Source organism: Macrosteles quadrilineatus, unplaced genomic scaffold (assembly GCF_028750875.1).
Source record: "Macrosteles quadrilineatus isolate MER2022 unplaced genomic scaffold, UCM_ALF_1.0 Scaffold_1__1_contigs__length_201487025, whole genome shotgun sequence".
NCBI classification, from domain to species: Eukaryota; Metazoa; Arthropoda; class Insecta; order Hemiptera; family Cicadellidae; genus Macrosteles; species Macrosteles quadrilineatus.
The window spans coordinates 123,420,260-123,447,373 of record NW_026542594.1 but is presented as its reverse complement, the minus strand read 5'-3'; the positions used below and the strand labels follow the sequence as shown (position 1 = coordinate 123,447,373).

Sequence of the window (27,114 nt, the reverse complement as noted above, 5' to 3'; positions counted from 1 at the left end):
AAAGAACACTGACTTTAGCTCTGGCTCTGTACCCGAAAATGTTATAGTAAATGAATCCATTTTTATAAAGAAATATTTTGTATGAATGATAAACATAAAATTCCACAAATAGAACTATTTAAATCTTGTATTTGATCGGTTGTATAGTAGATTTTATATCCCTCAAAATATTTAATTACTTCTTTTGGAGGTTGGATTCCAAATGGGTCAAAATAAATTACAATATCTTTATTTTTACGATAAGCTGTCCAATGTGTGCCAGATGAACTGTCTAAATTAACTATTCCGCACTCTTTTACTCTTGGTGTTAGATTTTTTAGCTCGTTTTTTAGGTACACCCCTCTGAAGTGAGGCACGTCTTTTGCAGCCTCTAACAGCTGGTAGTTGTCCATCTGCTGAGTATTACTATTTAGTTTAGTCGTTCTTAATGGATATATAAATTTATCATATTCAACCCCAAATACATTAATACTTATATCATTCTGTGTTTCAAATTTATCTATATCAGATATTTTCACAGGATACTTTATGTTTGTCATATTCAACTGACTTTCATAGGGTACATAATTAGAAACCCTTTCAGCATGTTCATTAGAGTTCCTTGGATGTAAAGCTGCTAAAATCGACCAAAGAAAGCATCTATTGTCAGAATTCTTTATATTTAAAACAGCATGTTTTGATTGAATACTTTTTGGTGTGGGGATATATGACTTTGGAGTTAGGGGTTTATACTTGTAAACATGCAACTGCCAATATTTAGTATGGTCATATATCCATCCACTGCCTTGGGCTTGATATTTGTGTATGGAAGCATCAATCTTTGAAAGTGCATTTTCAATTTGAGGCTTTAAATCTCTCTTCTCAATAGTTAAGATAGTAAGGCTTCTAAAATCCGCAATACAATCTTTCTCATTAACTAATTTTCCATTTTGATCCATTGAATATTTTATAAATTTGATTCTCCTAACTAACGTCCATTTTATCGGCAGAGGACAAGACTTGAGATTATTTTCAAGTTCAGCTCTAATCGATTCACCAACAAATTTAATCATCGTGTATGGACATTTGTTGCAAGAATTTACATGTCTTCTAAAATGTCCAACAATATTTTTCTTACAAAAACTACAACTCTTGTGACTTTGTAATATATGTGATTTTAGAGCAATGTTACTATCACAGATTAAATTACAAACTTTACATACATTCATTTGATGAATTACCTTGTAGTGGCGAATCAGGTTACTTTTGGTGGAGAGCGACACAGAGCAGTGTTGACAGGTGGGCCTCATTTTTATATATAACAAAAAAAATTTGTGCCACTTCTATTTATAGACTTTTCGAAAATTTCAAAATTTTGGAAATTTTAAAAATTTTCAGCTAGAAATTAAAAATTTGTAAAAATTACTTCAACAGATCCAAGACTAGCAAGGAGCAAGCCCAAGGGAGTGACATTTTCACCACGTCACCACTAGAGGCAAGAAACAACCATGAGTCAGGAGCGCGCCCACGCCATGAGCCGAGTTCGCACATACATGATTTTGAAATAGAAATATAATATATCAACTGGAAAGGGGAATGGTAGATGTACTAGCAATTGTGCATGGGGCAGAGGGGAGTGGTGAGGGGGTGAGGGGGGGGGGAGGAGTTGGCCCAAAAATGCCGAACCACAAAAAACGGCCGCGACAAACTATACTACTATACATATTACACATACATGGGTCAATAAATGATTTTTTTTTTATTTTTGCTTAATATCGAATATATTTATGGGGAATAACTAAGAAATAAGGTTTGACAATTTTTATAGGGATATTTGGGCAAAGATCAGGATTTTAGATTTGGTGGCCAAAAATAATCCCCATAAGAATAACATGGGAAAAACGTGTCTAAAGTGGGGTAAAACCGGTAGTTCTCCACTACTTGTGGTGTTAATCCTCCTAAAGGTGCGATTGATTTACATATTCTACCAAAAAAGGGCCTAGTCAACGTCTAATTACCAACTATTTTGCGGCTAGTTAGGGTTCCATTACCCAGTTATCGAAACTAATCACGACATAAATATTTTTGGTTCGTTTAAATACCTGTACGAACCTACTTCATCTCTATTCCCAAATTGTTTTCTAAGAGTAACCGTTGAGGTTATTCCACTTCATACAAAATATTGATTAAACACTACAATTAATCTCAAATATAAATGTTAGTAAATAAAAAAAAAATTGGAATAAATCTTTTACATATGTTTTGAAATAAAAACAAAGAAGATCTTCTTTTAATCTTGAATCGTTTCTTAAATCTTGAAAACAATTTATTTCAACTTTGACATAACTAAAAAGTCTTGATTATTAAAGGTAACGTTATCCCTTTATATAGTTGGTTTTATATAGTATACATTACATTGCAGAATTGACTGGCAAATGAGTAATCCAAATGTAAGCTTACTTGCTAATGATAAAATCACGATCAGCTGGATTGAAGTAAACAAAAATCAGCAGTAAATAAATGCCTTCTAATGCTATTCTTATGGAGAACATTGTACGTTATATCTAATTTTGTGTTAAAATTTTGGGAATTTCACTATTTTTCCCGCCGTCACGGGATAAAGACCTTTAATTTGAGCCCTCTCACGTCGTTCTACGACTTCCCAGTCGCCCACAATTTTGACGCAAAGAATCGGCTTACGTAATTAATATATAGATTCCCATGAAACTGATAATTTACCCAGCACATTAAGGCCTTTATTCCAAGTATCTCAGTTCGTAAACCATACATACAATGTTACGATAAAATATCAACAAAATAGCATGTAGTTTTATGTAATCCTCACGACATTTCATTTGGTCCATTGACATTAAATCCAATAATTGTAAAAATTATTGGAGCTTTGAAAAAAACTTCATATAAAATCCTTACACTAATAAAAGACGACGTCATGAGCGCGGGAAATGAGCTACAGCGGCTAGGGCATAGCCACATGAATACAGAACGGAATGAAGGAACTAGAACGGAGAACTGGCAACAGCGCACGCGAGAAGTAGGGGGGGCGCACACACCGCTCAAGCACTACAACGCATTAGTGGCATCCTGTCCACACACTGTTGATATATACCGAATTGTGGCATGGTGCCACAATTTAAAAACTGGAATGTTAGATGTTAAAATGGAGTGTTCATTAAAAATATCGATGCAGACATGTTTCTACCACCTTCCTTCATCCACTGGTGGCCGCAGGTTGAAAGATGCCACAATTAGGTGTTTGCGAGTATTCGGTAAAACCCCGTATGTGTGTGTGTGTGTGTTTTTATTACTGCTTTATTCTGTATTACTTGGTATAGTTTATTATCAATTACTCTGTTATAGGTGTTGTACATTTTAATGGACAGTAGTATGTTTTTATAGTTTGTAAAATTAAAAGATTTGGGTAAATTCTTTAGTCGTGGTATGGTATCTTTCAATGTCCTGTACCCGTATGTTTTACTTCTTACTGTAACGAATTCTAGAATGGGATTATTAGGAGATGTATCTTTGAATTTACCTAAGAGAGTATTAGAAATGAAATGTTGATCTTTTGTAAATGAAGTAGTATCAATAGTGAATACTTGTATTGCAAATGAATCGTTGTCTGTGTATATTAAATTGAACGGTGGGAAGTACTTTTTCAAGTTATTGTAATACATGTGGTACATGTATCTCTTACTTAGATCTAGTATTGAAAATCCTACAGGTATGGGTTTCTTGCACTGGACCCTTTTCTTTTTCATGAATATTATATAGTTGTTTTCATTTAGAATTAGTCTGTCTATGAACGTGGGTTGTTTTATTAAGTACATGAGTTTCTTAGTGTTGTTGTACAGGAAGTATTTGTTTAGGTTTTCAGTTACTTTTTCTATTGATTTTCCATAGATTAAGTTCGATTGCAGTTTAAAGAAATTTGAGAGGGTTTTGTCGTGTGAGTAGGTTGTTCGTAATTGGGTGTTTATGTCTATGTAGGGTTTTAACCAACATGATTGGTTAAATGAAATGACTCTATGGACTTTCTCTAGTATCATGCCCATTGACAGAGCTTGTTCTAAGGTCTTGTAATGGATCACGTAATGCTTTCTATCTTTGAAAGAAGATATTAATGTCCTACCTCCTGTACTTTCATCGTGGTAAGGGTCTCATTTAAAATATTGATAGTTTAAGATAGTGTATTGTATTACTTAATCTAAAAAAATCAGTTATATTATTTTTAGATATAAAATTTAATTTTAGATACATTTACTCAATTCTAATTAAATTATCCTACATTTTTATAAAAGGACATTTAGTGAAATACTAGCTTTCATTCCATCTATTTATTATTAAAAACAGATACACCTACAGTATGCTGATAAATCACAATCAACTCTAATTATTTCTGAATGGATTAAGAATTTAATTTATTCTTCTTGAAACCTCAACAGTAACAGTTGGTTTTATGGGTTTTAAATAGTATTAATTACTTAATATACTTCTGTAGATTTGTCAATTTAGTTTCATTATTACTGACTTAAACAATTTCATACAGCATGGTTGATTCAAGATGTTCTTTTATTGTTTCTAAATACTCAAATTTTTAATCGTAAGAGACCTCCTTCAAACGTATCAACTTCCAACACGCGTCCCTGTATAAGAGAAAGTATCATACCATAATACGGCACATTGCCATGTATAAACTCATGAAATCAATAATTGACAGTTAGTGGGTTTTCTATATTTATTTCTAACAAAAGTTTAAAAACTTTCAAATGATAACAAATTGAGTATATATTTTAGGTTTTACGACTTCTTTAACCTTATTATTTTTTTTTTTTTTTTTTTTACTAACTCCATATTATATTTCCAGTTAAAAAAAACTCAAGATTTATATATATATATGTTTTATCATTACTGACTTTAACAATTTCAATTTTTATATATACTCAAATTTAAAATAAAACTACATATATAAATATCCCTAAAGTTTCTATACAACCATTCATTAGAATGTCAGATTCCATTGATACTCCACTTATTCTATGTGGACAGTTTAAAATTCTAAAAATAATATAAAACACACACACACACACACTTATAAATACATAAACCAATACCATCAACATGAACCCATACCCCCACACCCACTATGAACAAGAACAAACACACCCCCCACCCCCACAATTACATCATCACCAACATTAACCCCTCACCTTTCATTATCAATGACATCATCATGTACAATCCCCCCACACCCTCCCCTATATTCTCTCTCTCTCTCTCTCTCTCTCCTCTCTCACTCTCCCTCTCCTCTCTCTCTCTATCTCTCTCTCTCTCTATCTCTCCCTCCCCCATTTTCTCTTTCATTCTCTCTCTATCTTTCAATACCATCTTCTTCTCCCATTTCTCTTTCATTCTCTCTTTCTCTTTCATTATCTCTTTCTCTTTTCATTCTCTCTCTCTCTTTCATTCTCTCTTTCTCTATCATTCTCTATTTCTCTTACAATACCAAACACCAACCCTCAACTTTCAATAACAATATCACTCACACATACACTTCCAATCACATATACAATCACAATCAACATGAAAATTTTCAATTTCATTTCAATTCTCCATAAAACCATCTCCTTCCATAACTACTTACTGCCATGGGCAGATGATCCAAAAATGTGTGCCAATCGTCCCGTTCCCGATCTAGGTGTACTCTCAGCTGTTTGCGCATGATCAGCTGGTCTAACCATAGCTAACCACAGCTGACCACGTGACGTCAGTAGGTGTTTGTATTAATTATTAAATTATTATGGATAAAAAGTGTTGGCCTGACCGAGGATCGAACTCGGGTCTTTTTATTGGTAGTTGTACGCGTTAGCTGGTTGAGCTACAACAGCAGATACGGGTACAGAGTTTATAGTGGTAAATGACACTTTACTTAACTTATAGGGTGTGTATTGGAGATTTGATTTTAACATGGCTAACCTATCATTGGAGGTTCACGGGTTCGAATCTAACCTATGTTAGAGGTTCACGGGTTCGAATCTAACCAACCACTAATGGTATTATAGTGGGAGGTTTATGGGTTCAATCCTGTCCTAGTAGGATTTGTAAAAAAATACTTTATATAGTGTATAATGTTTAAACCTTACCATTGAGCATAAAAGAATGTTAAATGTGTAGTAGCATTGGAGGTTATTTTATAGTGTATAATAAATATAAAACAGCTGAAAGAGGGCTTAACTTTATCATTAAAGGCCACTAAATATTATATGTTTGAGTTATTTAGGGTTGTTTTTTTTTTTATTGGAGGTTTATGGGTTCAATCCTAACCCTATGCTAGAGGTTCATAGATTCAATCCTTTGTAAAAAAACATTTTATTTTATTTGATATTTTATATATGTTATAGTGTATAATAAATGTGAAACAAATGATAATTTATCTATCTGATGTTAAAAACAGCTGAAAGAGGGCTTAAGTGGAATTTTACCATTGAGTATAAAAAATGGCCTTTGTAAAGGCCACCAAATGTTGGATGTAAAATTTATATTTTATAGATGTTATGTACTCTTAGGATGATGGGAGGTCTGAATTTATATTTCTTTCTAATGGTTGGTTGTGTATGAAGTTGTGTATGAGTTAGAGGTTTATGGGTTCAAACCTTACTAACCACTAAATGTGTTATTTCCGGTTGGGGTGTTTTCTCTTGTTGGTATGGTGTTGTATTATAGTTCACCGTTTGTGTATGAAGCTGTGTATGAGTCAGAGGTTTATGGGTTCGAATCTAACCAACCACGAAATGTGTCAGTTCTAGTTGGGGTGTTTTCTTTTGTTGGTATGGTGTTGTATTATAGTTCACCGTTTGTGTATGAAGCTGTGTATGAGTTAGAGGTTCATGGGTTCGAACCTTACCAATCACTAAATGTGTCAGCTCTAGTGGGGGTTTTTTCTTTTGTTGGTATGGAGTTGTATTATAGTTAACTGCTTGTATATGAACCTAAGGCCCTAGAGGTTCATGGGTTTATTCCTTACCAAACACTAAATGTTTTATTTCTGGTTAGGGTGTTTTCTTTTGTATGGTGTTGTGTTGCAGTGGGAGTAGTGTGAGTTCTTGACTCTAGAGGTTTGAGGGTATAATCCTTACCAATCACTGACTGTTGTGTTAGAGTGATATTTTTAGTTTTAGAATTTTGTTGTTTTGTAGTTAAATGTATGACTATGAAACCCTGAGGTTATGGGTTTGAATACTAACAGTTGCTAATGGTTTTATATTTGTCACTCTGAGTTTTAGTATGTGGGAGTAGTTAACCGTTTGAATGTGATCCCAGATGGTTGTGGGCTTGAAACTGTTGAGCATTAAATTTGTTGGTTGGGGTTAGTGCTGTAGGTTTATGGGTTCAATTCTAACCCGATTGAGTTCAATTCTAACCCAACTGAGTTTAATTCTAACACAATTGAGTTTAATTTTAACCCAATTGAGTTCAATTCTAACACATTTGAGTTTAATTTTAACCCAATTGAGTTTAATTTTAATACATTTTAAGTTTAGTTCTAACCCAATTGAGTTTAATTCTAACCCAATTGAGTGTAATTCTAACATGTTTGAGTTCAATTCTAACCCAATTGAGTTCAATTCTAACACATTTGAGTTTAATTCTAACATGATTGAGCTCAATTCTAACACATTTGAGTAAAATTCTGTTAAACCCAACTGTTTTATACCTGGTATTTCCTGTGTAATATGTTCTGCCAAATTGTGATATAACCTTAACTTTGGATCTTAGTTATGTATACAGTCCAAAACAAGTCTTTTTTTGGAGTTAACTTAGTGTCGATGAATTTTTATTTAGTGCTTATTTTTATTTATCTGTTGAATAACAAGAAATAAATCGGGTAGTTTATCAAGTTTATAGTAATGAATGTAACTCATTTCAATAACTTACCTGTATCTCTGGTACTTGAAACCAGTATAGTATTACACATCTACTGTACTGTATTAAATTTGTACTACACTTGTACTGTACTGTATTATACTTGTACTGCACTGTATTATACTTGTACTACACTGTATTATACTTGTACTGTATTGTATTATACTTGTATAGTTCTAATATGTCATTACTTTTATAGAGTTGTATATCTGACAGCTATACTGATATGTGTTGACCTTATCACCACCGATTGCGGTTTCTGGTGTGAATTTCTGTTGAAAACTATTTTTATGGATCAACAAACATATTTATGCAACAGCTCAAGTGTTTACTGTAAACCTTGTTGCTGCCTAAATTAAAACCTGTTCTAACCATTGTGTATTAACAGTTTTTTTGTTTAACTAACCACATTATATCAAGGTTTTGTTAACTGTTTAAATTTACTGTCTATGTCTTTTTTTTGTTGTAACTGTGAACATATCTCTGTAACTACCTGATGAGTGTTATCTGTGTATTTTTATTTACTATGTTTTCTTCATCTTGTCATATTCTAACAATGGAGAATTTAGAATGCATGTTGACTTAAGTTTTTGATTCTAATGTATTGATAATAGATCTATGTTTAAATTTTTCTGCATACAACCTCTAATGTATCTTTTTTATACTGATCTGTGTGTATTATTTGTGTATGGTGTTAATGATTATGTGTCGAATTTAAAATCTTTAATAACTTTACAGAAGAAATTTGTCAGATTAATATGTAATGTAAATTTTTATTCTCATTCTCTACCTTTATTTGTAAGTCATAATATCCTTCCCTTCAGATATTTATATATTTTTAAAGTATTGACTATATTTTTCAAATTAAGTAGTAATGCAGGACCGACAGTTGATAACATTCACAATTATTTAACTAGACAAACTGCACATAACATTCTACGTTTACCCAAACCAAACTGTACCCTGTTTAAGAAGTGTTTTATTTATTTATCAATTAAAATATTTAATGTCATTCCTGTTTCTGTAAAGCAGAGTAGGTCATTTAGTGTTTTTAAGAAATCTTTGAAAAAGTGGCTATTAACCAAGTCATATGATGAAATAGAACAGTTGTATTCTTAATAATATTAGTAAGTCATGTCTAGCTCAAAGTATTTGCTTTATCTTTGTAAGTATCTGTATTTCAGAGTCTGGATTTTCATTGTTTCCTTCAATTTCTTAAAATGTTCTCATTATTATAGTTACATACTTTTCGTTTGACTTCCTAGATATTGGTGAATTTTGTTTTCTTTGTTGTCTTTTCCACAAAAGTTATTGGACTAAAGGTAAATTTAATTTATAATTCATTTTGTTGCCCTTTTCAGAGAATTTTTTGTTATTGTTAAGTATTAGTTGAGACTCCCGCCCACACACAGAAGTTTTATTCTTCTTTGTGTGTGTATATTTCTTCGCAAGTTAAAGCAAACTGTTTTTATTTAATTAATTAACAATAAGTTTTGATTACATTGTAAAATAATTTGTTTTTATAAATCTTTGTAATTTTATTGTATTACTTGTGGAGAAATAAAGATTTATTATTATTATTATTATTATTTTCTATGGATACAGTCTGATTACCTATTTGTTAATGTCTGTGCTTAATTGCCTAGATGAATGTTATAGTCAAAGGATAGAGTATAGATGAGAATTAGTTAATATGGTTGTTTAAATTTACAGTTAAAAGGTTACATACCTACTAGGGATTATAGAGGAACAATTTAATTGTACTGCTTATTTTAATGAATTTATCTTTTATTGTAATTAGTTTTATGATAATGAAAACTAATAACTTTATTGACAACATAGAACACCTATGATAAGGATAAATAAATACCAGAGGAGAAAAGCCAAAACAGTTCTTGCATACTTAATAACTAAACATGTATTTAAATATACTTTACTTGGAGGAGCAGAGGAGAAGGAGTATGAAAAGGAGGAGGAGCAGGAGGAGAAAGAAGAGGATGAAAGGAAGAAGGAAGGAGGAGGAGGAGGGAAGGAGGAGGAGTATGCTACCTAAATATATAATCAAACTATAGCTGCAACTTTTAAAATTTAATTTCAACTGTATGTAACTGTCTAATTTTAAAAGAGCTTAGATAACCCAAATTTCCACACCACGGTAAGCCTTTAGGCTTGGCCGTACGGGTCTTGGCGCGTTTTTGATTTAAGTGAGTTTCCCCTGGAGGCCTATTCTCACTATTATGGTAGTAGTTATTCTATAACAGATTTACTATCAACAATATTTTATGTTAACCTGTTTATCTTTAAAATGATATTTTTTAGGTATCCTGTTTTATTTTAGTATATTTCATTCTTGTTGTCTTTATTTTAAAATTTATGAAGCTGATTACAGGGTGTATTGTTTATTTTAGTTTATGATTTATTAGGAATGAAGGAATATTGTTATTAGATTAGAGTCCTGAAGGAAAGGGGTTAGGGTTGGTTGATATGGAGGATAACACAACATGGTTTTATGGTTTTTTAGGCCAACCCCCAGTCTTTGGACCAAAAGCCTGATGGCAAACATACTCATGGAGGGTAACACAACATGGTTTTATGGTTTTTTAGGCCAACCCCCAGCATGTTGAGTACACACACACACATTCACACAAGTACAAGGAGTAGCACAGGTTCTTTTTAATCTGAACGCCTCAATGTACACATTCACACACACAGACACACACATACACACATACACAGGTGAATGGACTCATAATCTGGTTATGTATTATTATATATTTTTTGTCCTAATTTACTTTACTTTAATACATATTTCAACATTTTAATTGGTAGCTATTGTCTGGAGGAAAAGTTAGAGGAATGTTTTATCTTTATAGATGGATTATACTTATTTTTAGGTTAAACGAATTAGGGTTTTATGTATCAACGATACCTGCTTGGTATGGAAACAGTTGTCACTTCAATTTTTAAAATACCTGTCATTGATTTTATTTTAGCAAATATACTGTCAAAGTAATTAGAGAATGATGCTGATGTAAGTGTAGCGATAGGAATAAATGGTATATTACCACATGTGTCTTCATATGTTAATAATAACCCAATAGAAGAACACGAGGGAAGTGTGTCTTCTGTAATTGTTTCTATAATATAGTCTGAAAAAGCCGTAGGCCAGTCTAACACATCTATTGAATCAGTAAGAAAAAACTGAAACTCTGAAGTTTTAATACCAAACCTCTTGTTTTCAATTATATCTTTTTTAGACAGAAATCTGAGAAATACAGCCCTTACAAGTGAGGAGAGCACCAGTGATATGTCTGTTCTCGTTGACTGTTAACGGTAAAGTGATTAAAAACATACTATGACATCCACCTATATAAGGGTTAATGCTTCTGTCTTTTGTATCCATAGGGTAGAGTGTTATGATCTCCTTCGTATTTTCTCTTTGGACCAGTTACCTTAAACTGTTTAACCTCCTCTGTTGTTACAATATCTCTATATTTTGTTCGTCTAATTCTGTGCTCATCAATTTCAATAATTTTAGAAGCTTCACCTAAAACCATTTCTTTTAGTTTCTCGAAATTCAAAATCTTTGATGTTTTAATATTGAGAGTAAGCCCTTTGATTTTACAAACCGGGATAAATTTTTGTTGATTGGTTGACCAGACAAGGTATGCGTATGTTTTAGGCCCCCCAGAGACAAGCTCAGTAATGTATGAGCTGGGTCCATACTCTACCAATTCATCGGTCATTTCGCCGAGGTAATCTCCTGTAGGCACCTTATACAACCCTTCGCGGTAGTAATATATAATACTATCTGTATCCCAATATAGTACTTGATCTCCTAAGGCATCAAGGTGTTCATACAACTTTAGTCTAGCGTGAGCAGTAGTGAAGGCTGCCATAACTACATTTACAGTTCTTAAAGACTCACTAGCCTCTTCAATATTTGGCCAATTTACTAGCACAACATCTTGGTTAATAGCCTGAAAGTATTTTAACTTACCTTCAGGATTGGTTAACAGTCGAAAGAACTCTTTAGAATCTCGGATGATTGATGTTTTCATCATATTTTCCCTTTGCCCAAATTTACCCCAAAAACTGTTTAGCATCAATTTTGCTACTGATCTTAAGCCCCCATTTTTAACAATATGCTCCTTTGTCATTTCTATACCTTCACGCTTAAGACATTTTGCAATGTACTGTTTCTTATCCTCCTCTGTTTTACACCACCCAGGGTATCCAGATGCCTCCTGTTTTAGTTTTAAAAATTTATCAATAAACTCAGTGAATAGCCCTCCTTTCTCATATGTGGCTACCTCATACTCCCACAGCTCATACATATCCTGTATAATGTAGCCTTTCTCTACAGCCTTTCTAATCTCATCCATTGTCCATGTCCCAACCAACGCTCTATCTTCACTCTCATGAAAACAATCCCCCTGGTACATCATTTCCCCACATGTTCTACATAGAACAAACATCAATTTATCATGAACACGTGTTGGTAAAACTGGATGATACAAGTTGAAAGGAGGTAAGATCTTGCATTTTAACAGTCCATCTACTTTCATACCTCTCTTTCTACATTCCTTATTACCAACATATATAGATGGATGACCTATAGGATATTTTACAGTATTTATTTACAAAAGGATATAGTGAGCATACATCGACGTATTGTATGGTTTCTCCTGGACCACATTTGTAGTAGGTTTTCGCGTTTCCTGTTCTACCTCCAAAGAATGCGTCTCTAGGATTTATTGGAAGTGTACTTAAAATTGGCAATTTGTCTAGATGGTTAAGTTTTTGATCCTTTTTCACCTTATGGAATTCACATTCCCATATCTGTACCACATCTCCGAGCTTTTCAATTTTAGCTTTGGTTTTCTCGTAACGGAGGTGAAGTGAATCAGAAGGGTCCTCTTTTAATGGGGTATCACGATTATAGGGGAAGCATTTAGGGCACCCGTGCCAGTAACATCCATGGAACTCGTATATGTTTATGCCATCGAAACCGTCTACTTTCATTCCCTTTATAAAAACCTCTTTACTACGTCCAGCATGATTAATTGTCACCCCACGTCTTTCCTCCTCCCAGGTAAGCCACTGTAGTGCAACAGCTGATTGGGTAGAAGACCGGTAACCATTTTTAGGGATTAGACCAATTGTATTTGGTTTTAAAAAGTTACGGCGAAAGGCTAGATTGCAAGCGCTAGCAATTGTTACCGACTCAAGAAATGGATCAACATTACATTGTTCAAGTAGTAACGATCTAAATTTGATACACGCTTGAGCTAAAATGTCAACGTCTGACATACAATATTCTAATAATTCCTTTTTAAAATTAAATTCATACTTGTTTGCAATCTGCTCACTGTACCATTTGTCAAAGTCGTTGTGGGATTTCTCAAACATGGATTCTGGGCAATAGTACATTTATCAGGCATAGGGCCTATATAGTTTTGATTTGCCACTGTATTGAACAAATGTGGGAAGTAACCTTTCTTTTTTTCAGGTGGTAAGTCAAAAGCTTTTGGTAAGGCAGATAAGGACATGGGAAAGTAGCTAAGGGAGTCAATAAATCTAACGTTAGCAACCTCCATCAAAATAATTTTAGTTCCTCTTGGGACGATGTTTGGTGTGAATTTAGTTTCTTCGAGGATATACCTAAGTATAAACTGAAAGTCAAACCCCTGTTCATTGTGTGCAATTACACAGATGTTTTTGAATTGTTTACGGGTCTCCATTACATAGTCCATGAACTGCTTAACAGGGTTACTATCAAATATTTTATAACGTTCTGAACAAGATTCACATTCACCCCCATTTGATGCATTTGAAACAGAACTGTTGGGAAACACATAAATTCACTTTATGTAACTTAGTCTCGGGATCTGAGGGTATGGACTCATCCTGGCGGGTTTCCAGATCAAAGAAAATAAATAGGTAGTCACGATCTTTTGGTTTTTTCTTGTCTATCTGAATGTAACATTTATGATTAGGATCTTTAAATGTACCACAAGGGTGACAATATACCTCTCCACACACATGAGTTGATTTACGTTTAGTTGGGAATATCATTTTTTCACACCCATGACAGAACTTAATTGTTTTACAAATTTGTCTTTGATGAGCAATAAAGCATAGTTCATTTTTGAAAAAGCGATTACAATACCGGCAAGATATACCACCATTTTCCTCTACACAAGGAGGGGAGAAGGTGTGACAAGATGGACAGATGTTTGAACATCTGTGGTGACCTCTGTGCTCATAAGGTATGTGACATGCGTCACAAAAGTAACTGCAGGCAAAAACAGCTGTTAAGTTTGTTATAACATTATAGTGGTTATCGTGGTACAATAAGTTGATTTTAAATTTTGCATCACTATCCCCGCCAGAGAAATATACATCCCGACCCTTGCTATCGTAATTATACACGGTTATTCTATATTTCTTTAAGTATGCCTGGAACTTTTCAAGTTCAGGGATACCTGCTCCCTCTTCAGGCATTTCAACTCTAGCTTTTGCTATAAGTTTCTTTACCCTAATTGTCTGTCGCATGCATTTGTCTTTACGAATCCCATAAATCTGAGGATCCATTTTTGCATAAGCCTTACCTACCACTATTGCTCTAGCTAGACATAAGTTGTCAGTGTTATTTATGACAACTATCCCCTTTCTTGCTTTGCATTCGTCGTTGAATGAATTGTACATTCCTGGACGCACTCTGCCTTTACCTACAGGAACGTTAACTCTAGAAACATCTACTGTAAATGTGTCACTACTAGTAATTGACTCAGAGTTACTTTGAATTATACCCCCAAAAATAGCCCATAGTGAATCAACTGTAACCTCAGAGGCTAATTATGGAACAACATACCCAGGTTCTTTAGATTTCAAATTAATAGAGGTAAGAGTAAACCCTAAGTAGTCAGTTGGTGAACAGTTGTGTTTAGATTGTTCTACTATTTGCTCAAGACCCTTGCGTATCCACTCTAATTCAGATACACCTTCCGGAGGTTCAGTAAATTTAAAGGTTGTTTTCCATCCATAAAGCCTAAACTTTGGCACAAATGTTCTATTTTCGTCGATAAAACTAACGGGACCGGTAAATTTATGAGGACCTTTTTGACAAACTCCGTCACAAGACTCCATATTATATTTGTCTATGGATAAGCAAAGAGTTCAAAACAAGTCTAACCACAGCAAAGGCAAATGATAGACTAAAGTGGGTGACCTTCCTCATGATATATATACGGTAATGTAGGCGACGGTGCTGCCTCTGGTGGCGATATATAAAAAATATAGCGCCAGATATATAAAAATATACGATATATATTTTTATTATATCGTAAAAATAAATTACAATATCTTTATTTTTACGATATGCTGTCCAATGTGTGCCAGATGAGCTATCTAAATTAACTATTCCGCACTCTTTTACTCTTGGTGTTAGATTTTTTAGCTCGCTTTTTAGGTACACTCCCCGGAAGTGAGGCACGTCTTTTGCGGCCTCTAACAGCTGGTAGTTGTCCATCTTTTTTATTAAATTTTAATCCCATTCCCATTTTTGCTTTTGCCTTCATCAAATTTGTCACGGCATAAGCAGCTGCTCTTTCAGCAAGATTTGCGTCCTTGGCCGTTACTCTAGTCCAAGCTAAGTCTGCCAATCTCATGTCTGCTTTGTTCCGAGCAGCGGTATCGGGATTAATCATGTAGAATATGTCATGCTCTTTACAATAAGAGTCTAGTTTATTTTTTGGAGGTACATTTTTAGCTAGATTCTCACGTATATTCGTTCCAGGTCCACAGTACCGATATGATGGTATGTGAAGTGGAAATGGAAGGTTATTTATAAGAGTATTCAATAACCCTCGACCTCTGTAAGGCTTTAGGAATAAACCTTTGCCCTTTTTACATGTTTTCTTATTATCATTTTTTACAATTTTTATTATATAAAAAATGTCTTTTATTTAACAAAAACACAAATTTAAAATAGTACATACTAAGGAAAATATACCAAAGAAGTTGGGTCTATTTCCTACCAATATTCGATGTGTTATTTGTGGTCCAAGTGGAAGTGGGAAGACGGTTGTAATTTATAATTTAATTGTAAGAAAGGAAGGATTAAAATTTACAAACTTATATTTAATATCTAAATCATTAGAACAAGAAAAATATAAAAAAATAATTGAAATATTTAGTTTGTGTGATGAAGTGAAATTACACACGTTTACTGACTGTGAAATCACACCAAATGATGTAAAATCACAGTCAGTTGTTGTATTTGATGACATAAATAGTCCAAATATTACACAATTTTTCTCAATGGGTCGACATAAGAATATTAACTGTTTTTACTTGTGTCAATCTTACAGCAAAGTACACAAACATTTACGTGATAATGTAAATTTCCTAATATTATTCAAACAAGATGATTTAAATTTAAAACATGTATATCACAATCATGTTGGTAATGACTTTTCATTTGACCAATTTAAAAATCTCTGTCATCAATGTTGGGATAAAACTAAATATGGCTTTTTTGTAATAGACAAATAAAGGTCAAAGAATAATGGCAAATATAGATTTATGTTTGACCAATTCTATCAAGAGGATGGTAAGGGTAAATAAATAAAAGACTGGAGTTTTTTAACATTTGTATTTATTATATATCTACACATACAATTTATGTTTGATCAATTTTATAATGACCAAGGGCAAGAGTGTTGATGCCATCTTGTAGAATAAACCTCTTGTCATCGTCAAAGGATAGTACTTTTTTGTGCATGGTTAAGGTTTGAAGATGATGATTTATAGATTTAATTCTTGTCACATTCTCATAGTAGTCTTGCCCAGTTGCAAGGCAGTTCAAATAATGTTGATGTCTGAGGAGATGTTTAACAGTGGCACCATCAGCTCCTTTAGCTTTCTTCACCTCTAAAGCTTGCTTGTCTTCTTCATATAACCATTTTAGAGGAATGTAAGAATATAACTTTGGTCTTAAACCACAATATTCATACATAATATGACCACCTAATTCATCTTTAAACTTTCCAGTGACTTTTTTATTTTTATCAGAGTATAAGAAATGGTCTTTACTATATCCAGAGGTATCAAAATAGTGTAAGTCACATTCTATTTCCTTGTAAAAGTCCTCTGTAACTATAGCATACATTAATGAATCTGTATCTGTCATTAGAAATCTTTTATTCTTAAATTTTGACATATAATTATAGTGGAAATCATACATTATTACTTTACTAATATCCAAAATGGTCATTCCCAAATATATTGGTTTATTAAACTTTACAACTAATTTATTTAAATGTATAGCATGTAAATTGTTATCAAACTTTTTGCTACAGTCAAACCTTGGATTAGTGACATATTTTGTTAATAGTGACTCATCCTTGAGATATATATCACGAAACTTGCGTTGATTCATAATTGTTCGACCAAAGAGACTATTATTTAACAATTTATAAAAGTCTTTTTCAAAATCAGTTTTAGCACATTTGCGTTTTTCAATATTAAAATTAATATAGGGCGCAAGCCATTTAGACTGTCTAAATTTTAAAATTCTATGGTATTTTGTAACAATCGAACCCAATTCCTCATATTTTTGTAATGCTTTATAATGTAAAATATATTTAGTTTTGTCATTTAAATTTGGCATTAATTTGCCATTCATTTTCTCAGGTGCTAATGGGTAGTCATTATGTAAATCATGTAAGCTTTTATCATATTTTAAATCAACTTCTAAAATGTATCCAAACTCATCATTTTGATTGTATTTGTAGTCTATCTCATTAGTCCAACGAAATCCATCCACAGGTAGTGGCTCACACATTGCTGTGGAGTATAGCGAGTTACAATCTAAATATATTAAATACACACTTTCTTGATTGGGGTCATAGTGTTCGCCCATATATTTATTATTGGCTTTAGCATAACGTGTGGCAATCATACTGACTCCTCCTCTGATTGCACTTTCTATGAACAAATGCATGTCAATATCTTGAAATAATTGTAATTTTATACCGGTCATTCTAAGACAGGCCTCCCATGTTAGTCCAGGGAGTGAATACATATGTACGGGGTAAAAGTTTATAATCTTTTAAACACAGGTCTCTAAATGTCTCAAAGACATCAGCCAGTAGCAATACGTCTGTTTTAAGATATAAATCATGATATTCTTGTAAATTATTTATATTAAAATGGGTCCAGACATTTTTAGCATGTTCATATTCATTGGGAGAGATATGTTCTTTAGTTAGAGTACTGTAAAATGCTTCTTTTGGGGGTAGAGACTCTGCGAACTTATCTGGTCCCGTCATATATTCATAGGGATATACACCTTTACGTTGTAGTAGTGGATTGTCTATAAATCTAAATGTATTTAAATTGGAAGCTAATTTGTATAATGGAAGGGACAAAAAGTTATAGGAATCTAAAAATACTAAATCATCAATAGAGAATGAAATGTACTTTTCCATATCCTTGGCTATACAATTTAATTTACGTTTATTAAACTTTCCCAAGTGTTGCATTATTAAATGTCCGTCATAATTTTTCAAGTTATGGAAGAATACTGGGATTTTCTTTGTTACTTTATAGTTTAAAATGCAATCATTGTGGGCAGCTCCACGGTATTGGCCAGATGAATGGCAATGATCTCTCACCCTATCAAAATATAGGGGCTTTTCACAAATATGACAATGTGTCGAGTTTTGGAAAGACGCCTCTTGCTCTGGAGTCATTACCAGGGGAATATATATCGCCATTTGACTTTTAATATAATCATAAGTCTCAAATAATCTTTTAAAAAACACATCCATAACATTTTCACCACTGTACAACTCTTCAGAAATAATCTTAGACTCTTTCACTACAAAAAATGCAAATCCAGATGGAGTATGGTTGTTAGAGTTTATAAAGCATTCAAAATCTGCATAAATCACAAATGGGGCTTTAAGTTGATATTTATAGTTTTTAAATTGTAATGTATCTTGTTTAGACATTTCCACTCGTTGGGCATCAAAGTTTTTACAATATGTTGCATGACGTTCTAATATATCATTAGTGTAAAAATGTTGCAAACACAACTTACAAAAATGCTTTTTATGGTCATCTTTTGTAGAGTGGAACATTAACTTATCAAAATCACGAATTAAACAGTAATGTGATTTACGACCTTCTTGTAATAACAATAGATCTACATGATTATTACTATTCAGTTTGGTTGTTCTTAATGGATATATAAATTTATCATATTCAACCCCAAATACATTAATACTTATATCATTCTGTGTTTCAAATTTATCTATATCAGATATTTTCACAGGATACTTTATGTTTGTCATATTCAACTGACTTTCATAGGTTACATAATTAGAAACCCTTTCAGCATGTTCATTAGAGTTCCTTGGATGTAAAGCTGCTAAAATCGACCAAAGGAAGCATTTATTGTCAGCATTTTTAATATTTAAAACTGCATGTTTTGATTGAATACTTTTTGGTGTAGGGATATATGACTTTGGAGTTAGGGGCTTATACTTGTAAACATGCAGCTGCCAATATTTAGTATGGTCATATATCCATCCACTGCCTTGGGCTTGATATTTGTGTATGGAAGCGTCAATCTTTAAAAGTGCATTTTCAATTTGAGGCTTTAAATCTCTCTTCTCAATAGTTAAGGTTGTAAGGCTTCTAAAATCTGCAATACATTCTTTTTCATTGACTAATTTTCCATTTTGATCCATTGAATATTTTATAAATTTGATTCTCCTAACTAACGTCCATTTTATCGGAAGAGGACAAGACTGAAGAGTATTTTTAAGGTCATCTCTAATCGATTCACCAACAAATTTAATCATTGTATATGGACATTTGATGCAAGAATTGGCGTGTCTTTTAAAATGTCCAACAACATTCGTTTTACAGAAATTACAAGTCTTATGATTTTGTAATATATGTGATTTTAAAGCCACATTATTATCACAGATTAAATTGCAAACCTTGCACAGTTTCACCTTCATTTGATGAATTACCTTGTAGTGGCGAATCAGGTTACTTTTGGTGGAGAGCGACACGGAGCAGTGTTGACAGGTGGGCCTCATGGTCCAGAATGAAATAACACCCGAATGTCACTTCTATTTATAGAATTTTCGAAAATTTCAAAATTTTTAAAATTTTTAAAATTTAGATTAGAAATTAAGAATTACTTCAACAGGAGGTCACCCACCCAGGACTAGACCAGTAGAGACGAGAAGCCTGACCGTAGGTCGGGAGCACGACCAGGAGCGCGCCATGAGCCGGGAGCGCGCCCGAGTTCGCGTACAAACCTCGCACTGTCAAGTTGATGATTTTGAGAATATACATGTGAATGGATATGGATTTGAAATAGTAATAGTGTTGTACAATGGTATTGAACATTTATATAGGCTTGTATAGGCCGAGAGCTGGATTTTTAAAAAAGTGGTCAAAAAAAGCTCACCATGTTATTCTTATGGGGAAAACGTGCCTAAAGTGAGGTATCTTTGCCATATTGCCTCTACTCTACATTTACACTTGTAAGGGTCAATAAATGTAAGAAATAGCTTTTTTAGCTTAATATCGAATATATTTATGGGGAATAAGTAAGAAATAAGGTTTGACAATTATATAGGGATATTTAGGCAAAGATCAGGATTTTTGGTTTTAGTGGCCAAAAAATGATCCCATGTTATTTCTTATGGGTAAACGTGCCCCAAGTGGGGTAAAACCGGTAGTTCTCCACTACTCAAATAAAATAAAATGTTTTTTTACAAAGGATTGAACCTATGAACCTCTAGCATAGGGTTAGGATTGAACCCATAAACCTCCAATAAAAAAAAACAACCCTAAATAACTCAAACATATAATATTTAGTGGCCTTTAATGATAAAGTTAAGCCCTCTTTCAGCTGTTTTATATTTATTATACACTATAAAATAACCTCCAATGCTACTACACATTTAACATTCTTTTATGCTCAATGGTAAGGTTTAAACATTATACACTATATAAAGTATTTTTTTACAAATCCTACTAGGACAGGATTGAACCCATAAACCTCCCACTATAATACCATTAGTGGTTGGTTAGATTCGAACCCGTGAACCTCTAACATAGGTTAGATTCGAACCCGTGAACCTCCAATGATAGGTTAGCCATGTTAAAATCAAATCTCCAATACACACCCTATAAGTTAAGTAAAGTGTCATTTACCACTATAAACTCTGTACCCGTATCTGCTGTTGTAGCTCAACCAGCTAACGCGTACAACTACCAATAAAAAGACCCGAGTTCGATCCTCGGTCAGGCCAACACTTTTTATCCATAATAATTTAATAATTAATACAAACACCTACTGACGTCACGTGGTCAGCTGTGGTTAGCTATGGTTAGACCAGCTGATCATGCGCAAACAGCTGAGAGTACACCTAGATCGGGAACGGGACGATTGGCACACATTTTTGGATCATCTGCCCATGGCAGTATTGGCACAACCATTTGAGCGGAATAAGTAGGGTCAACTCGCCTGCTTGGAAAAGGCACGATTGGCACAACCGCTCGACCAGGTAGACGCCATCGAACGAGGGAAAACGGGAGGTTTAAAATTCCCCGTCAACTCTGCTACGACAGTCATTTGCCGGTAATATCGCGTATTTTCAATGGTTAGGTTAGGTTATGTTAGCTTAGGTTAGGTTAGGTTAGGTTAGGTTAGGTTAGGTTAGGTTAGGTTAAGTTAAGTTAAGTTAAGTTAGGTTAGGTTAGGTTAAGTTAGGTTAGGTTAGTTAAGTTAAGTTAGGTTAGGTTTAGTTAAGTTAGGTTGGGTTAGTGTAGTTTTATTTGGGTCCAGCAGGGGCAGTGACCGTAGCAGCAGATTTGTCGCTCAAACTTACACCATGGATGAAGTAATTGCTAACGCTAATAAGCACTACAGCGGGGACTTTGTGGGGACAAAACAATTTCCATTTTCCCTCATTCTGGATACCTGCCTACTACTTCCCTACCGGTCTGTTGTGCCAATCGTGCCTTTCCGAAACTTCTAGTTTGACCCTTCTTAATCTTCTCTAATGATTGTGCCAGTCGTGCTATTCCAAATCGGCTAAAAATGTGTGCCAATCGTTCTACGGCCCCTAGATCATCTCAAGGTCAATTTCTGCCAGCGGGTCGGGACGCCTACTCCTGTCTAGAGATTATATCAATATTGTATACATTAATTAAAAGACATAAACATTAAAAGCTATATTATGACTTATACAGTTACACATATTAAACAGTACAGTATCAGTATTCATTAAATAAAAATTTACTCAGAAACAAAAATAGTAAAATAGTAGTTTATTTACGTTAGGTTTCTATTCCCCATAAGAGCCCATGTTAGACCCAACGTACCGCCCCTAACTACTAATTACATTGTATTTTTTTTTTCTTAAATATAATACAGCAAACATTACTAACTAGATAACAAAACAAAAATTATATTCTGTAGAAATAAAGCGAAAAAAGTGCAAAAAAATACCTTCTGTAACAAAGGAAAAAGTCTACATAGGCAGGGCCTGTGCGTAGACTCGAGTTGCGAAAAGGTTAATTTAGATGGGAGGTAAAAAAATGTATAGGAAAACAAAAAATAATTCGTATAATTCTAAATTTAAAAAATTTTTCTTGCTTGAAACTGAATGTTTAGTGTTCTTCTGTGAATTAATTGACGATAAAAAAACTCTTTGTACCAAACTGAGGAATATAAATAAAAATAAGAAAATAAACCTCTTGTTACAATGCGTAAGAGGGGCTACGGCATGGTAACGATACTTCCATTCAGCATTATGTTGTGTTGCAGGTCACGGGCCTCGTCCAGGCTGATGGAGAGGTACGAAAAGCTGGGTAAGCTGGGCGAGGGTAGTTATGGCATGGTGTTTAAATGTCGCAACAGGGAGACTGGTCAAATTGTGGCAATCAAGAAATTCGTCGAATCTGAAGACGATCCGCTTATTAGGAAGATTGCTCTTCGTGAAATCCGGCTTCTAAAGGTAAACATTTATTGTAAAATATACACGACTTTTTATAAGTTACTGGCTAAGGTGCTCGTGCTTTTCAATAGGGAGACAATTTTGTACAAAATCACAGCCCCGTCCTTATTGTAAAACATTCTAATAGTTAAAGCAATCACATAAAATGTTAAGACATAAAAAATTAAATAAAGTTAAATCAAGATTACAATACAAACCAAATACCCCCGACGCAGCAAACCTGCGGACTAAGCGAATTTCCATTTGCCTAATTGGATTTGCAAAAATCAATTTTATTCCTAATTTAAATAGTATTATTTTTACGAGTGCTTAGATTTGCTGTAACAGAAGGGTAAAAAGGGGTTTTTTGTGGTTTTTTCCGTAAAGTGTTAATAGTTTAGTATGAAAAAATGCATTTTCCAATGCATTATCCAAATTTGATCAAAATATGTTCAAAAATAACCAAACTACAACGGCTTCCTTACACTCCATAATAATAACATTAGGAATTTAACATTTACGTTTTTCTTATCTTCTCCGTAACCATTAGGCGCTTGATAACGCTTCAACATACTAAATTTTTAAGCTCTAGGTAATGGTTTGGAAATAAATTGCCAAATTTGAGGTGTTTAGGGTTAAAAAAATGGAGAACCTACTACGATTTTGAACTAATTGTTTACCTCATTAAATCTCAAAACTTCATATTCTACGATGAATTGTCAAAGGATTTAAGTAATCATTTAGTAGTCAGCTAGAGGTTATGAATATAATCAAAAACCGGTCATTTATATAATCAATAATAATTAGCTATTTTTTAGCAAATTTCCCATATAGGGAGAAATCTATTACCGTAGTACTTATGGTAAGACCTGGACCCGGGGCTGATTTACTTGTTCGTTTTGAGGTCCTTAGAGGCCAAAAACACCAACCGTTCAAATATACATATGTGTGTGTGTGTGTGTGTCCGTTAGCACTATAACTCGAGCAAAAATGATCCAATTTTGATTAAATTTGGTATAAACGTGTAAACCTACATTTTCGAACAAGTTCGCGAACCAGCAAGATCTGACCATGGGAACGGGGGTTTATGGGGGTTTTTATTGGGTAAAAATGGGATTTTCTCATTTTTGACCCTAAAAACATAAAATTTAGCAATTTCTTTACAAACCATTTTGTAGAGCTTTAAAAAAAATAACTTAGTATGATTAAGCGTTATTATGCGCCTAATGGTTACGGAGAAAATTCCTAAAAAATTTAAATTTAAAATTCCCATGTTATTCTTATGGGGAATAAGTAAACTGTTGTTGTTTGCTTGTTTATGAGCATATTTCGATCAAATTGGGAATATTTATTTCATACTAAACTATTAACATTAAAAAACAATTTTTACCCCCCCCCCCCCCCTGTTGCAGCAAACCTAGAGTACTCGTTAAACTAATACTATATGTATTAATATAATCTATATCTATAAAAGAGGAACTATGTATATATATATTTCGTATATATATAGACCACATATATATGTGTGTGTGTGTATATGTATGTATATGTATGTACGTTATGGACTCCGAAACCGCTCGACATATTGTAATGAATCTTTCAGACATTATTATGCATCTTTCAAGGATGGTTTGTGTGAAGTTTGGTGCAGATCCGTCAAAAGGGCTCCACCCCAGAGGGTTTTAAGTGGGCCAATGTCATAATTTTTGAGCTACAATGTTTATAAATAAATATAATGTAAAGCAGATGTTTACTTTCACCAACTGTTTTGTAGGTTTGAATGGTCATAACATTCTGTAATAGTCATGATTTGAAAAAGTGTCACAATGTTTCCACAGAGTTCAGCACAGAAAACTATTTTACTTTTGAATAAGTCCAAATATATTAGACCCCAATCGCAGCACACCTTTGCACTCGACAACGTTTAAATTTTCCAATGTTAAAAATGTAAACATAAAAACCTTTATCAAAGTATTATCTATATATAAAAAATCCAATGTATGTTTGTTTGTTTGTTTGTCCTTTATGGACTCCGAAACCGCTCGACAGATTGTAATGAAACTTTCAGGCATTATTAGGCATTATTCAAGGATGGTTTGTGTGAAGCTTGGTGCAGATCCGTCAAAAGGGCTCCGCCACAGTGGCTCTAGAGTTTCCCATGTTAACCTTATGAGTAGTCATATTTAAATGGAATAAAAGAATCTTAAGAGCTGGTTCAACTAAACAATTTGATTCTGTGATGTTCAATAGCATTAAAAAGTTAATAGGTTTATCAGCAGGGTGCTGCACTATTATTGTTTTTAAATTTATGACAACAGCTAATTTGCAACCAAAAGGTGAGTGAGCGTAGCGAACGAACTTCAACCAGGAAGTGAATGAGCCATGCCAACGAGCTCATCTTGAAAATGAACGAGCATTTGACATAAAACCACATTAGGACAGGACGACGTCTGTCGGGCTAGCTAGTAAACAATAAAAGGGATGGCAATAATATAATTGATTTACACAAAGCATCCTAGCTGGACCATGAGAATATTCTTTCACAGGGGGTTGTATGAGATTTAACTTCAAAATCCATTGGGTTCAGTGGATGTGTTAAAAAGAGCTTTAAAAACAAACAAAGTAATATATTGTGTCTTTAATTCCTCGATGCTATGGGTAAAATTATCATCCTGGGATGAAATCAAAAGTGGCTAAACTGTTGATGAAACTCCACTTTTGATATGACTGGATGTAAGAGAGTGAAGACTTATCTAGCATGAAAAGTGAAAGCTTCCTAGCCAGATGATGAGAACTATCTATGAGGCTTTCTTAGAGGGTTATGGTGCAAATATATTTTATCGTTGTATGTTTTACTTCCAAAAAGCAAATTTCCAATACAGATTCGATGTAGTTCTAATGCGACTAAGGTAAAGCTCCGCTATTAATGTAATTTGGTTGAATACAATAAACACTCATCAGGTTGAGTTTTACTAACTGTCTTGATTAGATCATGTGAACTGGCTTTTATGGGGTGAATATGGTTTTCTTTCTAAATTATAAAAAAAAATACCAAACAAATTATATATTTTCTGATCTCCATATTAATTAATGACATAAAGGGTTATGTCCTATTTCACCCGAGTTTCATTTCGCCCGTAGCCTAATTAGTCTCAGTTTGCCGATGGTCCCAGATTAACCCTTATAATCCTCAGCTCTACCCTACCTGCGTCAGGAGTCTCATTCCGTCCACGGAGACGAAACCCGCCTCCCAGGTACCCACCCTCCCACAACTATGACCCACATCACTTTCCACCTCCGACTACACGGTTATTGAAACTTAAAATATTTCTTTGAAAAACCAGACAAACCAAGCGATTTCCCTTTTAAATATAAGGAAATTTATTAAGGAAATTTCCCTGTTGTAGGGGTGGGTGGACCGGGGTGGCGGAGCCGTGGCGGGGAAGCTGGGGTGGTGGAACTGGGGCGGCAGAACCAGGGCAACAAACAAATTTTAGGGAACAGTGAATTTTTAATATGAATAAAATAATAAATTCTTGGCTTAAAATACCTACTTTGTGTGGTCGCCATTTAATAAGAAAGTACTGTATTAAAGTAAAGAGAGTAAAGTATTAAAGTATGTTGATCCCACCAAGAATAAGTTGATAAATTTTAGCATAAAACAAAATTCTCTGGATACTGAATATTTCCTATAAGGCATTTCCTGTTCTGGACGTCTAACCAACAGAGGCCATGGTGTTTTGTTGATTTGTCATTTAAGTTATGACCATAGCCTACACATTCACCACATCTGCACCAAGGCCTCAGGCATGCTCGAAATTATCTCACCTGCTCTGCAAGACACTGTTTGAGCATTGAGCATGCATGCCTGCTCGATCCAGTGTAGTCCTTTGTGTGCCAACCTAGAGTACAGGTAGGACTACGGTGGAATCTGGTCGCCTTACTAACCAGCTCAGCTATAGGCTACCTTCGTTTCGTCCACAAACGGGAAGAATGGGCGTGCACCTAGTATTTGTATCTTTTGTTTTATAACCACGCAATCTAACGTAAATTATTAGTGAATAATAATCGTGCGTGCTTTCTCGGGTATTCAAATGCCTCTCAATTTGTCACTAACCCACCACATTACTGTCATTAAAAGAAGGAACTCCAATAATAC

General features: G+C 33.9%; 1 protein-coding gene across 3 annotated transcripts in view; it reads left to right on the top strand.

Moving 5' to 3' along the window:
- Nucleotides 1–27,114, top strand: part of LOC128984318 (cyclin-dependent kinase-like 4) — a 163,276-nt gene that overhangs the window by 46,554 nt on the left and 89,608 nt on the right. For all 3 annotated transcript variants that reach the window (XM_054403638.1, XM_054403628.1, XM_054403632.1), the window contains exon 2: nt 22,787–22,976. In XM_054403638.1, the coding sequence (XP_054259613.1) occupies nt 22,787–22,976 (190 nt within the window). The remainder of the gene's footprint in view (nt 1–22,786; nt 22,977–27,114) is intronic.